General features: G+C 42.0%; 2 protein-coding genes across 3 annotated transcripts in view; both read right to left on the bottom strand.

The window, feature by feature from the left end:
* Positions 1 to 7056, bottom strand: part of LOC119005909 (F-actin-uncapping protein LRRC16A-like) — a 74660-nt gene extending 67604 nt beyond the window's left edge. For both annotated transcript variants that reach the window (XM_037074005.1, XM_037074006.1), the window contains exons 1-2: positions 6446 to 7056; positions 2026 to 2123 (exon numbers count right to left, since the gene is read on the bottom strand). In XM_037074005.1, coding sequence (XP_036929900.1) covers positions 2026 to 2123; positions 6446 to 6485 — 138 coding nt within the window. In that variant the 5' untranslated portion in view covers positions 6486 to 7056. The remainder of the gene's footprint in view (positions 1 to 2025; positions 2124 to 6445) is intronic.
* A 3472-nt stretch (positions 7057 to 10528) lies between these two features.
* LOC119005389 (tumor necrosis factor receptor superfamily member 6B-like) lies at positions 10529 to 13678 on the bottom strand. Its single transcript, XM_037072961.1, has 5 exons — positions 13593 to 13678; positions 12016 to 12406; positions 11606 to 11785; positions 11420 to 11501; positions 10529 to 11303 (listed from the first exon to the last, which is right to left on the bottom strand). The coding sequence occupies exons 1-5, from the start codon at positions 13611 to 13613 to the stop codon at positions 11078 to 11080; spliced, it is 900 nt and encodes a 299-aa protein (XP_036928856.1). The 5' UTR covers positions 13614 to 13678; the 3' UTR covers positions 10529 to 11077.
* Positions 13679 to 15692: the final 2014 nt, after the last annotated feature.

Below are 15692 nucleotides of genomic sequence, written 5' to 3'. Positions count from 1 at the left end.
AGATCTCATATCCCTCGCACATATAACACTGGTGGCTCCAGATTCCAGCAGTGATGATGCATCTCCAATTAATAACTACATTATATAAACTGACAAGTGCAATTTGACTCGCTCGGTCTCCTGCTGCGTCCCGCCTCGGCGTGCTACCAGCTCATTTAGCGAGCACAGGAGATGTGAAGGTGAAGCTCATTGTTTCTGTCTCTCACCTCTCTTTCTCCCACCTCTCTCTCTCTCTTTCTCTCTCTCTCTCTCTCTCTCTCCTTGTGTCCCCGGATGACTTCGTTCAAGCACGTGCAGGAACTACAAGTGTATTGAAGTTAAACACGCCCGAGGGGGGTCTGACTGATAGTTCTGTTAATATCACACTTCATCACGTCCTAAAGCAGACAACTCGGCTGTCGCAGCGCTGTTCACAAGGCTTTTCAAAACTTTCTCTTCTACATCTCCCGTCTATTCCACACACGCAGAGATGTAAAACTTAAAGCTTCTCGTTCCGCTGGGAGTTGTGTGGCTAAAAAGGCTCCTGCCATTAAATGCCGTGCCGATTCACCGGCGGTAACCAAAGAGGTTTCTGATTCAACCATCACACTTCATGAACCCTGCTCAGACTCTGATTTACCCATGAAACTATTCTGTCTCAACTATCTTCAGCTTCTAATCCACTTTAAGCCCAGAGAAGAGCCAATATGCATTTTTAATGATCTATCAGGTATTAATTATTCAGCATTCAGTGGATTTACTGCTATGCGGCCAGTAGTTAATGGTCTGAGCTGCTATTTCCACCATGGATTTACAGTCAGAGGTGTGACCGGGTGAAAGAATGACCTCAGTACCGGACCGTTGAGTTTAACTATAGCTGCTGCTTTTATCGTTTCAGCGTGACCTTTCATTGAGGCTAAATGAAGACCTCTGAGAACAGTCCGAACCTGAAGATTTTAAATGTTCTGAAGGCCGATACTGTGTGTATGTAGGTGTTCTGAAAACAACAGTAAGTCAGCGATGGCCTGCTGATCAGGACAGTGTGCAGTAGCAGCAACAGCAGCAACAACAACAGGCAGTTAAAGTAGTTCAAAACCCTTAGCAACCAATTGCAACACACTGCATCAAAATTGGACTCCTTCTGGGAGCCATAACACAAAACTTTCCAAGGATAACATTATCTGCACTGCTCATCGTGACCAAAAGTCCATAAATCTGCTACTGAGGGACTAATGACGAGGCGTTTCAGGAGCAGTGTTTTCTGTGGGAGAGAGGAGCTTCTGTTGGCGAGTACTTTGACCTTTCTAACATTCAAGACCTTTTTGAAAAAAAACTATAATAGGTCTCCTTTAATGGTGCCAGTTACCAAAGTCATAGCTAGTGACGTAACTAACTGAATCCATGGCTTCGCTTCAACAAAAAAATCATAAATCATTAGTCAGTCAGATCTTGTGCAACATTTGTCTCGCTGGCACACCTTTGCCCTACAGAGGAACTCACACCACCCAGATACTGGAAAGTACACGGGCAATCATTTATAAAAACCTGCTTATATATGAATACTGCTGGAGGAAGCCTATCTGCATCTAAGATAACGCTGGTTCCAATTACAGTGAATGTGACCAGAAAGATAATGATGTCTTTTGGAAAGAGTTTTGACATCTTCCCATGACTACATTACAACAATGCGGCCCTCCCCGTCTCTCCTGACCCCACTCGAACAGTCCTCAGACTAACTAAAGACAGGAGATGGTACGAAAATGAACCATTAATTTTTTCTCACACCGTCTCCACCTTTGAGCCACAGAAAAGGAAACTAAAAATGAAAGCATGAACTTGAAGTGGACAGAGTCATAATGCACTGAAGTGATGCTCACCGGGAAATAATGCAGGCCATTCAAGTGCTGAAGAGGGAATAAAGCACGGAGGGTTTTGGTGTTCTTTCATGAGAACTGAGAATTTCAAATGCGAGATGTAAAGACAGACAGCGACTGCGTTGCTCCTAATAAAGAAGTATCTTGAAAGCGGCAGCAGGAATTGACTCACCAAGACTCTGTTCTCCGTCTTGTCTCCTTTGATCTCCAGCTTGACTCTCTTCCTCAGCGACAGCTTCACCTTCCTCCCCACTGCATCCCTCACACTCTCTGCACAGGGAAGAGGGGAGAAGAGATCAAATAAGGAGATGCTCCAATTTGGAAACATCGGCGCAAGAAGAGAAAAGATTGCTTTCGAGTGGTTTATCATGCATGACAAAAAGCATCTCTTTATACCATAGGTCAATTCCCACAGAGGCTTAACTCTGATAAGCACATTTCTGACACTGAGGGGGGGATTTGACAACACACCAAAGGAGGAATGATCTCGCTTCCAGTTTTTCCAGTCTTAAGCTCTTTAAAAGTCTGATTTCGTTGTACCAGGTTTGGTCTCTTTTCTCATAGTCTGTAGTGAATGTGCGACTGAAAATGTTGAGAATGCACACGTACACATTCAGTCAAACTACTGAACTGTGTTCTTGTCCTCACATATTAGGCTATTACAGTAGATAAGAGCGAGTTCATTAAAAATGGCTATGATGATGAATGTGGATGTCGTTTCAACTTTAGAACCCGATGGCGACGGTGGAGAGATAAGCCACGTATCTATCAGACTGTCGCCTCTTGCTGGTACAAAGTGGTAGAATGTTATTAGACAGTGGGGCTAGCTGGTTAGCATGCTAACTTCAGCAGACATCTTCAACACTGTCGTATCTTCACGCTCTGTTGATGATGTTCATATTTCGAATATTATAAACTGCAATTCTGTCTGTATGTTACAAAATTGCTCGCTTAAGTGTCTGCAGCCGTTCTACCAACAATGAGGCTACACGTGGTTGGGAAGATTTGAGCTAAATACATTTTTTTTCATCTTAGCTATCTGAGTTGAGTGTATTTAAGAAGTGTTTGTAAGCAAACACCAAGTTTGTGAGCAAACGACTGAGAATGGTAAGAATATGGTTAGTTTTTGTGGGTCATCATTTACTGAATTATTGAACAAAATTAGTGCAAGAAATGTTACAAAACCTCCTGATGGCGTGAATCAAAAGAGTTTGCACTGTCGGTTGGACAGAGCTGGTCATTTGTAAACATCACCTTGGACTTGGAGTTTGTCATTTACCACTTTACAAATCAAACGACTCCTTAAATAATTACCAGGTTAATTAGTGATGCAAATAATCTTTCCTTAATATGTGTGTGTCGTTTCGATTTATGGTTCACACCCGGCATGAGTCACCACTGCCAGGGACCTGGCTAAGAGAGCAGAACTGGGTCAGCCGCCTCTCCACGCTCCTGCTTCAACCCACCACACAGCGGCTGACAGCCTGTGCACACATGTGTCTAAGACGGAGTGTGATTCTGTGTGTGTACATCTGTGCTGGCATGCGTATATCGTCGCCCACAGGCATCCTCAAACCATCATCAGATCAAAGTGAAACTAATAATTGGGAAAAGTGCAAAGTGGTTCATCTGCCAGCCTGAGAATGCGCGCCATATCCTGCCGCAGCTTCTCGAAAAACTATAGCCTCAGACATCCAATAAGTCACAGAGGTGTCTCCAGTGGGTCTCTACACAGAATGAAAAACCTTCTATGTTTTAATGAGCCCGAGCAGTTTTTGGCCCCAGACAGAAAAAGCTCCTGACAGTCTCTCATTTATTATTTTTAATTCACTATTACTGCTCCTTCGTTAGAACTGTGACAGGACAGGATATATTAACAACCAGCTGCCCGGTGGTTCATATTAGGACATGAGCGTTGGACTCGTGTGGGAGGTGGGGAAATGGAAGACCTATGGCCTTGTAAAAGCTCAGACAAACAATTAACAAGCTCATAAAGTCAAATGTAATGACCCTCAACAAATCCAGATGTGTGTGTTGATGATGTGTCAGATCTGACCTGCGGTGCTTTAGTGGTCACTCCAAAGAGCAAACATTTGCAGGTGTTTAAGATCGAAAAAAAACATGCAATGGGATTGGCTGTAGACAACTGGAGCAGTCAAACAAATCTGAACAAAAAAGGTCAATGTAAGATGGTGAAATTAATTTATTCAGTATGAAACACGAATATATCAGGAAGTCTGATGTGACCTGATCAACCAGCATTTCTTTTTTTTTAGCGTCTGCACCTTCAACTAATCCTACAAGACCAGGCAGCTGATATTCCTTCTATGTGCCAGATGCCAGGAGGGATCTTGTATAATGCTGAATCACCCGCACCAGTGGATGTTTCCAACAATGGCTGGTTATACGCTCCTCCAGACAACACGTCATGACAATAGGATCTCATGACAAACCAAATTCCTCATGTTAAGTGTGCATTGTTGGGCACATAAGTCAGCTGGAACAGGGAAAAGTGTTGAAGAGAGGTGATAAAAATGGAGAACTTGCGGACTCTAGTTTGAAAAAAAAAAAAAAAAAATCAGGAAATGATCCTGATCTTCAGTCAGAAACACATAACGTGTCCTATTTGATCAGCTGTCAGCAGGCTCATCATCGTCTGTGTCTGTACAAAGCTGTAAAAAAAATAGAAGATGTGAACATCCAAAGCACTTTCAGAGGATTCATCTGCATCCAATGATACCAAATATGTCTGACTGTATTTTCAGGAAATGTGTATATAAGACCCCAACAAAACACAGGAATATTTCCAACTGATGGGAAGGTGCAGCCACAAAAAAAAAAAACACTTGAGTCTTGTCTTTGAATATTTCTCTCAGTGTAAACACTGTGCAGCTGAAGTGAAGGGCTGGAGCGAGCTGACATGGAATAAACAGCTTCTGATTCTGTCAGAGTGAAACAAGATGAGTTTAACAACTTTGAAGCTGCTTCAAGGGGAAACTTTAAGGATAAGTTCACCCAAAAATTAATCATTCACTATCTAAGTTGCCCCCGTGCTGATGGAAAATCGGGTGAAGTTTCATAGTCCACAAAACATTTCTGGAGCTGCACAGCAAAACAGCACTGCAGCATTCTACTAAACAACCGAAGAAAATCGGGTTTTGCTTCAAAACGCAAGATACAAAACTAGGTTGCTAAGCTACAAGTGTTAGCGTGCACCATGGCTTAAGTAGAAGTGACGTTTCAAATCAGTTTTAGACCTCAGGGCTTCTGGAGACATGGATTAAGCTCGCCAAGCTGTATGGGGAGATTTTATGGTTATTTTTGCTTGTTTCTTTTACAGTTTTAAACAAGTCCCTGTCTACTTCAGTTGTTTAGGAGATGCTGCGACGCTGTTTTCGCTGCAAAGCTCCTGAAATGTTTTGTGGGCTACAAAACTTCCGCCGACTTTCCATCTGCACGAGGGCCAGCGGAAACTGTGATGACTGAATTTTCATGTTTGGGGCGAACTTGTCCTTTAAGCTTTCATCCTGAACACATTGAGTAAGACGCAGTGCTAAGAATACTTTAACATTACCGGGTTGAAATTCCCACATCAAACTGAAACAGCCTCCGCTCCTTCTTCCTTGTGAGAGCTAAAACAGGCCAAATAACAGAGAAACCAAACAGCCTCGTGAGGGCTCAAGTCTCCTTATGAGACCACAGATACGTTGACGGAGTTAAAAAAAAAAGAAAAAAAAAAAAAAAGAAAAAAAAGAGCCTGACTGCCTGAGTAACCCGGTGACTCAGTGGATGAATGCATGCATGGCTGACCAAGTGACTGCATGACCAAGCATTTTCCTTTTGAGCCTCATCAACACTACAGCATGCACTTTAATTCTCTTTAAGACATAAACAGGGCCAGAGGAGCACTGTGTGTGTGTGTGTGTGTGTGTGTGTGTGTGTGTGTGTGTGTGTGTGTGTGTGTGTGTGTGCACTAGAGATGGAAGGAGAAAAGCTAATCCAACATTGCAGTGAGGTGTCAAAAACTGAGCCACTTTGCCAAACAAAGACAGCCCCGAGCCGGAGCCAAACAGCCTGCGAGGACTCTGAAGGTATGTCCACAACCAGGACAAATAAATCAGAAGGAAGCCGGCAGACAGGGGGAGGCTTCAAGTGTGGAAAAATACGCCTGTGGAAGTTACGAGCAGAGGGAGAATGACAGGCTGGCCGCTCACATCTAAACTATTTGGCTTTTCTTCCAAATATAGACTATGGTGTAGTCCACAGTACATCAACATTACAGGCACCTTGATCATCATCAGCAGCAGCAGCAGCAGCAGTGCTCTGTGTGTACACAGCTTCTATACACAGACATACACACAGCATATTTCAGTAACCAGTCACTAGAATTTCATCTAAATAGACCTGGACATGGGTCGGGTATGATCACCGCCATGAGGAGATGACAGCAGTGACTATTGTGTCTCAATACGCCTGTGTATGGGATGTATCTGACCGTGGAGGCACATGCAACACTGTGAGTTGTGGAGACAAGCATCTGTGATTGTTCCTGTGCGGACACATGGCCACAAATGATCCGCGTCTGTTCTTACCCAGGAGCTCTTTGGGGACCTCTGACACTTCTTCGCTCATTTTTGCTGAAGATAATATCCCCAAAAAACAAACAAAACAAAAAAAAACAGCCAGAAGTGTTCAGTCAGTCAGAGAAGGCTAGGACTGTGAGAAAACGAGGAGCAAAGAGAGTGAGAGAGAGAGACAGGGAGGGGGGGGTGTCAGGTGGGTCCTCCGCCGCCGCCGCCGCCGGTGCGTGTCTCCCGGTTACATGCTCCTCTCCTCTCGCGGTGTCCGGACAATGTACCCGCGTTTATCCGAGCGCATCTCTTATTTCGCGAGGGGGGGCGAAGCGGGATCCGAGGCTGCGTGCTGAGGAAGAAGGTCGGACGCAAAAAAAAAAAAAAGAAAGAAAGAAAAGAAAAAAAAACACCGCTAGAGCCTTCTTAGAATCATGGTGAAATCCCGCAGATCGTGCGCCTCGGGGGAGAACAGAGCACCGCTCGAGCACATCCTCTCCGGCCGGGGCGCTACCGTAAAGCTGTCGGTGAAACAGCAGCGGCAGCCAATGGAGGAGACCCGGGCCCCTCCCCGCTCGGTGATGCGACAGCCAGGGAGCCGATGCGATGCCGGCGCGGTGTGGCGTGGCAGGGGGGGGCGTGGGTGGTGGTGGCGGTGTCAGACTGATATTAATGAGCAGGCCGCACAGGCGGCGCTCAAGGTGGGAACCAGGGACCTCTAGCGGTCCGTGGAAGGATTTCACGGGATCCCAATCCCCTGAGCTGAACTCCTGTTATTCCCAATGGATAATAATCATAATGTAGGAGATTCATAATGACCTACTATAAGTAGCCCATAGGAAGGGCTCTGAAATCAGTCCTACATTTGAAGCTAGAGTCTAAATCCCCGTGGCAGCAGGAGCCATACCCCTGCAGAAGAGGCCCATTCCCTTTTTATGTTAAAAAGTGTAATACAAAATAATTGAAAATACCACAAATTGTCCAGCTGCGCCTGCACTGGGAAGAGTATATGTGCATTTTATGGACGAGACAGGAGACATTGTCAAGAAATGAATTCTGTGAATTCAGGTAAGACAATTTTATATCCAAGGATTTCCAGAATAAGTGTTATCATTATGGTGAAAGTATGACAGTGTGCTCAGTAGAGTGCATACCTCCGCCAAGGCCCAACTGTCTCCTCCAATAAAACCGAAACCAATATAACATAAAACTAAAACCTGTACTTTATTAAACTCTGCACCAAATTGTACTCACTCATTGATACCAGCCACCTAAATACGTCTGATTTGTTTTTCCTGAGAAATTCACAAAAATGCTGAATTCCCGAATAATCAAAGACAGTGTGAAGAAAAATCAAATCAAAACTGCTATTTTTAAAACACTAAGAAGGCTCGACACAACATTTGCTCGTAGTATCACCAGAGTCTCTTCACATGAAGACGAGCATTAAGAACATTGTCTGTGTACACAGAGTTTACTAAAAAGAAGGTTTTTGAACAACTCATATTAGCAGTAGCTTCTTCCTCTACACTGTAACGGATTGCTGTATGTTTACGGTGGATTTACAATAGTATCTTACTATATTTTAAAATAATTGTAAAATACTATTAAATATTCATCCCTCATATGTAAATTAACAGTTAAATCAGTCATTTCACAATTACAGCAGATAACTGTAATTTAACAGCATAAAACAGTATTTGTAATGCACTGGTATAAATTTTGCAGTGGATTACAACAGTATCTTACTGTATTTTAAAATAATTGTAAGATACTGTTAATTATTCATCCCTCAGATGTACATTAACAGTTGAATCAGTCATTTAACAATTACAGAGGACAACTGTAATTTAACAGCATAAAGCAGTATTTGTAATGCATCGCTGTAAATTTACAGTGGATTACAACAGGATCTTACTGTATTTAAAATGATTGTAAAATACTGTTAAATATTCGTTCTCACATGTAAATTAACAGTTAAATCAGTCATTTTACAATTACAGTAGATAACTGTAATTTAACAGCATAAACCAGTATTAGTAATGCATTGCTGCATATTTACGGTGGATTACAACAGTATCTTACTGTATTTTAAAATAATTGTAAAATAATGTTAAATAATATCATTCTTTAATCCCTTCTCAAGTCCAGTTATTATCCATCAGCATCTTACTGAAGATTGCGGACTTAAGTTTCTATTTTGATGATAACATGTCTTTACTGATCAAACTCTTCAAACTACTCATTTTTGAGTGACAATATGTAACCTAAATGGCTACTCCTGAACATGACTTTGGAGAGCGCAGCTCCGTCATATCATTCCAGCCAGAGAAGTCCATGTGGAGTTCAACAGAGCAGAGGTAAAGTTATGCTTATCTCCTGAAATTGTGTCCAGTGTTGTTTTGTCTCCATGATTACTGAATTGTTGACATTTCAGATGTATCACTAGGTCTGTTTTATTGGTTCAGGTTGCTGAATATGGCTAAGTGAAGCAAGCTCTGTAGCTAGCTTGAGCTCAATTAGCCGTAGGTGTTGCTGACCTTCATAAAGGTTTTTTTATTGTAAAATATATGTGTCAGTATTTTATCTTTCATGAATTTAACTTCATTAACTTCATTGTACACTAGTTTTCCCGAGGTAACCCTCCCTAAACTATAACTAACCACCCTCTCTCCTTTCCGTCTCTTGCTTTTCTCTTTATCCATTTTCTCTCTCCCTTGAACAGTTTATTGGCCCATTTCTCTCCCCTCATTTTTACGTTTCTTTCTCTCCCTCCATTAGTCTTTCATATTTTCATATTTTACCAGAGATGTTGTGTTGCTAATTTTATTTATTTATTTATTTGCTACTCTCCTCCTCCGTGTCCTCCGCTAGCTTATCCTGCTACTTTTCTTCAGCTGAGCACAGACAGATGAACAGTGATGAATGCATGTTGTTGCTGAATGTGTTTCTGATCCACTCTTAGCACTAGAAGGCAATACATTAGTAAAATACAAGAAAAGTCAAGCTGTGTGTTTATTGTAGGACTTCTGGATGTTGACTGACTGTTGGGATGAATGTGGTAGCCTAGGGCTGGGTATCTGTGAAGCCCTGAATACTTGTTTTTATGATGATAATGTTTTTAAATTGGTGAGGATCTATACCAATGCAAAAGTAACAGATTTTATAACACACTGGCATATACTGTAAAATTACCATAACCCACACTTCTCCTACTGTACTGTGCTGTAATCCAAAACATGGTAATATACTATTAGATAAATTACGGTAGATGCGCTGTAAAATAATCACAACACCCACCGTTATTTTACAGTCACATACTCTAATCAGTAAAATATTGGCGTCCCTGCTGCCAGTATTTTACTGTTTTTTTACAGTGAAATTCTTTACAGTGTAGCCATCGTCATGGCAGCCCAGACGTACTCTGGGATCGACACGTCTGGGTAGAGTGTATGTGGTTCAGTGGGGCTATGTGTTGTAATTATGCTTTTATACGAAGGTTTGACTCATATACATTCACAGAAAAAGTTGCACTTTAGCGAAAAAACATCCCCAGCGGAGGCAAAAATACAAACGCATTTACGCCTTTTTTGTCAAACAAACTTTTGAATAAAGTGACAGAATACTTTCAGCTCACTTTAACACTTACCGGGGTCTCGTTGTAATAGTTATAACAGCAAGTCAACGAGAGACAGGCTGCAGTTACAGACTACGCCTTCGGGCAGAGCAGCAGAGGAACGATGGCGACACCTAGTGGCGATTTGGTTAAATTACAGCCTGCGGGCTGCCTCAGTGACTGGATTGAACAGGTTACAACCATTGTAAAAATGCAACACATAACTTTATTTAGCTGCCTGAGTGACATGTAAAAGTTTTCAGTTTCACATCAAAAAATTTCAAACAACGTCATATATTTATATAACATTCAATTTAGTCTAAGATTACTTTCGTGAGGGGTGGCTGTAGCTCAGTGGGTAGAGCAGTCGACTACTGATCGCTAGTTCAAATCCCGGCTCTGGGCAAGGCTGAGCTGCATGTCGAAGTGTCCTTGAGCAAGATACTGAACCCCACATTGCTCATCAGTGAGGGCCCTGCGATGAGCTGGCAACTTATCCAGGGAGTACCCTGCCCTCTCCCTGAGACAAGGCTGGGATTGGCTCCAGCAGCAACACCCCGCAACCCCATGGAAAGGGATAAGCGGTTATGGTCAATGACATGACATGACATTACTTTCGTGCGTTTCTGTGAGAGAATGTCATACTTTTAATCATATATTTTACGGAAAAAAAAATTCTCCCAAATTTGTACAATTTGTTCTTTTTCCTTTCTTATAAACAAAAATTGGTCGTCTTAAAATACACAAACGATACTGGAGGCAGTATAGTTTCCAACATATTGTTGAATACAGCCTTCACTTTGTATTCAGATCAATACGCACGTTTCCCAGCAACATAAATGATAGTATTTCTATGACACATTACTTCAACCTTACAGACACTCTCGGTTAACAGACAAACTTGAAAAAAAAATAAAATAAAGAGGTTCAACTACTTGTTTTCAAATGGGCAAAAAATGCCAAATGAGAGAAAGAGGTAGGCCAATGTGTTATTCTAGACTACGTATGAGACTGTCAGTCGTTTGAGAACATCAGTGTTACACTGAACTACAGTTTCCACCCTGCTTAATCTCTTCCAGCCTCTTCTCTAGTTTCTCTGCCATGGCGCTGAGCTGTGTGGCCCTCAGCATCTGTGGCAGTCTCTTCAGCTCGTCCCGTGAAGCCCCGTCCAGCCAAGCTCTGATTTCATCCATGAGAGGACCTCTCTGTCTGGGGACAGATGTGTCCCTGACGCGCCTCTCCTCTCCTGACTTATAAATGTACCTGTCGGAGGGAGACGGTGGTTTGTTAGCGTCTAAGTACTGCAGAGGTGATGGGGGGGGGGCAGAACAGAGAGAGGTAAAGCGATCTGCTGAGGGGATCGCAGCTTGTGTGCTCACCTGCTGACAAATTTCCTCAGTTTTGTCACGCGCATCCTGTGCATGCTGAAGAGCCCAGTGTAGAAGTCCGTGGACGTCTCACCTGGGAGGAAAGGAACCGCGTGAGATTGAAATTCCAAACTTTGTTGGCACGCGGGCATAGCTGTTAGAGGTGAGTGTTAAAAGTAAACTACGCAGAGTACACACCTCCATTCTCAAGATCCCGGCAGGTGCCGCACACTGTGTCGTGGTAGATGGAGCCGGGGAGGAGCGCGGTCTGTCCGCTCGGGCATTCCTGGTGATTTACGCACGGCTCCAGCGCAGACGATGAGTTGGAGAAGGAGCCCTCGGTGCACTGCTCACAAACTGTGTCCGTTTGTGACGTACCTATAGAAAAAAAATGCATCTGGTTTTATTATATTGTTGTCTAAATACCGTTAGAGCCTTGATTCTCGCGCGTATCTCAGATTTTCCCTTATTTCCAGTTGTTGTTATGGTTGCAACTCTTGTAAAATATTGCCTGATTGATGCAAACTCAAAGGAAAATAGAACAAAAATCAAACAAATGAGAAAACGACGAGGCTAAAAGAAGAAACTTTATTCCCCCCCTTAAATACCTTTTGTCAGAACACCGCTCCCGGGCGCGCACTCCTTGTGTCTGATACAGAAGTCGTCGGCCCCGTAGAAGCCGTCCACACACCGGCACACCCTGTTGGCCGTCGCCGTGCACTCCCTCTCCACCACCTGGTTTTCAGCGCAGACGTTGCTGCAGTACAGACACCTGGGCAGGTAGTTCCAGAACTCGGTGAAGTGCTCCTCTTGGCACGGCTCACATCTGGTGGGCGTGGCTGCCGTGCAGTGCGCGGCCATGTGCGTGCCGGGCGGACACTTGTCGCAGGTGAGCGATGCCCCTGTGATCGGGTCTTGGCGCTCGTAGGTGGGGACGGAGCCCTGCGCCGAGGCACCGCAGAGGACAGCGGAGAGCAGGACGAGCAGCGGTGAGAGAATCTGAGGAGAGCACAGCGATTATTGTTCTACTGTTACCTCAGCTCAGTGTTGTGATAGCCTACAACACCACTGTCACCTGTCGAGTGATTATTATTTTCCAGAAGGATACAGGATGCCGATACCACAAGAAGTGATGACAAACAAGAATATTACAGTGATTGAATGAAGCTGGAGACATAAGATGTTTTCAGAATTTCCTGGAAATTGTCAAGATCTCGATACTAATTATTAATTGGTTACTGCTGCAGCAGACATCAGGTGTCTCTCTCAATTGATTCTGACACAAACACGGTATGTTTCAAAAGATGACTTTACTTTAAAACCAGTAAGGCAAAAACCAGGACCTCAGAATTACCAGGCAAAGTGGACAGTGGCGGACTCAGGGTGTTTGAAGGGCTGGGACGAAAAAATATAAGGAGGCACCAGCTGTATGCTGTGAGGCCCCAGAGTGCAGAAACGGCACCTGAAGGGCATCAAAGAGGACTCCTCTGTCCAACATGGAGGCACCAAGGTGGACCCAGTGTTCACTGTACATTTTAAAAGTTGACTTTACTTTAACAAATTCAGGAAACCAATTATTAGAATCTCCAAGTTTGAGGCAATTGGTTTCTTTGACCTTTTTTTTTTTTGCTTTGTAAAGTCATTTTGTCCAATTTTACAGTGAAGAGGCCAAAACATTCCTTTTTAAGAAAAAAGTGATTTAATCACAGCCAGAGTCAAGTCTAAATTTGTCTTGTTTCACTGAAAATGTTTTTTGTTTTTTTTTTGTTTTTTTTCTGACTCTTTGGGTTAAAAAGAAGTAGACAGTGCTGCGAAGTGTAAATTCAAAGTGACAAAGTGATTCTATTTAAAGAAACTGAGGAAACAGTGTGGCTTCAGCAGTAAAGTAATAATAAAGTCCCTCATTTGGAGTAGTATAGTTTCAGTCCATTTTGTTTTAAATCTATTGCAAATGAAGAAAAAGCAACACATATTTCTCAGTTCACTCAAAGAGATTCTTTTTTAGGCATTTCCCCATGTTGCTTGAGAATTAACATGAAAAGTAAAAAAAAATCTTGACTGCCTGATGACTAATTTCCATATAATTTTTTATCTAATATCTTCTAAAGCATCACTAATAATCATCTGTCTTAGCTGGATTGTATCATCTTACACTTCATAGTATATTATGATAGAGAATACTCACCATGCTGATGATGATGCACATTACGTGGCTTCTGCTGAAGACAGTTTGACAGCAGGATCGGGTTCATTTTATAGAGTGTTGGAGGAACTACGCCTGCGTGGGCGTTTGTGGTTAATCCAGAAGTCATAGATCTTCCGCCCTCGAGTTAAGGTGAATTTTGGACAAGCACCCAATTAAAAGTTATATTAAGTATTATTTATTCAGTGGAATATCATCATGTGTGATGTTTCTGGTTCTCTCATTGTCTTTCTACAAAACCAGCTTTGCATATTCATGGAATATATTCAGAGTTCATGAATTTGACATTCAAATATCCTGTAAGCCGGAAATGCAAACTATAGAATTGGTAAACATCTTTCCACCACTCTCTCTCTCGTGATAGTTTTTGACCTGCTGTATTATCAAGTAAAAAGAAATAAAAATAATTCCACAAAAGATTTTTTTTTTTAAAAAAAAGAAAAAAGGATGTTAAAAAGCCCCCGACTAATCACCAAAGGAAAAGGTCTGTGAAATTCAGTTTTTTTTTGGTAATTAAAGTCTTGACATCTCAAACCATTTAAGTAGTTAATTTTGAAGAAAATAAATAGACCTCCCTACAGATACTTATATTAGATATTTTAATTATGTGAACTTAATGCAAAAGTAAACATTGTGCTCTATTTCACTCTGCACTCAGTTTTCTGTGAATGAAACGCTTGAAGATTAAAGTGTTTAATTTTAAATTTACCTAAGTTGAGCAACAGTGCTGATTAACTGTATCAGAGATTCAGAATGACACCTTATTGAAACTGTTGCTGTCATATGCACGCATGTCGTCATCATCATCACATCGGGTGATAAAAAACAGAAAAGGTTTCTTTGGTTATTTTCCGCTAACCGGCTGCTGAAACAGCCCGTATGTGTCAGTGTGCTCATCCGTCAGCTTTTTCCTTTGAAAGATCGTGTGAGTCACAACAGTATGTACAGTGCGACAATGTGCTAGTCAAGCAAATTGTACTGTGATGAGTCAAACATATATCTACATGCCTCATATCACCACTCATGTTTCCTCTAACGTATGTGAAAAAATACTGTCAGGTGTGTTTATAATGAATAAGTAAGCGTGTAGTAGCCTACATGCTATTGTCTTCTTTTAGGTCCACATGAGTTTGAGAATCCCCTCTTTTACATCAGGGAATTTTCCATATTGGTGAAATCATCTTGTATGTGAAAACTTGATACAATGTTTTCAATGTGAAATTTTCATCATCGTCTGCGTGTAAAGGTTTACAACATATTAGTTTTTCAGAACTTTCAAGTGCACCCGAATGATGCTGGCTGTAGGAAACTTCAAGGTGTGGTTTAATGCTCAGGAAAGCTACTAAGTGGATGTTAGCTTAGTGCGAGAAAAGAACTGCAATTTTTATAATAATAATAATAATTATAATTAATATAATATCCTCAGATCCAGATCAATAGTTTGGTTTCAATCCATAGTCTTCACCAGAGCAAGAAGTATATTCTATAGTATATAGTATAGCATAGTAAGCCTTTTAAACTCAAATGACACTCTCATTTATTCATGCAGCTCTTTAAAGGTGTAATTTGTCAGAAATGGCCAGAATTTGATGGTAGGTGAACACAGTATGGAGGCGATTTACAGCAACTCCAACCAGGCCTACGACTCCAGGGACGTGAGGATACGGCAGCCTGGGACAGGAGAGAGGTGTAGTGGCAGAGGGCTGTGAGAGCATGACATAAACAGATAATCAAGCCTCTCTTAGGTTAAAGGGAGAACATTTGTATTTTTCTGTTCAGTGAGGAAAACAGGGTGTACAAATATTTCCTTTCCTGACGTTTTTGAGTTTACTTTTTTATGAAGTAGTGAATTAGATGTACATCTCCCCCGTCAGACAGATCAACTCTTGGTACAAAGTGTTACTGTGAGAGACTGAGAGAGAATCAGCATGCTAACTTCTGTAGACATCTTCACAACACAGCGCATAGATGTTTGGTTGGTTTTTTTTTTTAATGTTTTAAACTAAAATTAAGAGATGGCTGGTCACATGTGGAAGTGTTTAGTTAAGTGGACAAAGATTTATTAGCTCCTTGCCTACTGTT

The sequence above is a fragment of the Acanthopagrus latus genome, chromosome 17 (genome assembly GCF_904848185.1).
Source record: "Acanthopagrus latus isolate v.2019 chromosome 17, fAcaLat1.1, whole genome shotgun sequence".
Lineage (NCBI taxonomy): Eukaryota > Metazoa > Chordata > Actinopteri > Spariformes > Sparidae > Acanthopagrus > Acanthopagrus latus.
The sequence above is the reverse complement of the archived record's forward strand: the minus strand, read 5'-3'. Positions and strand labels throughout refer to the sequence as shown.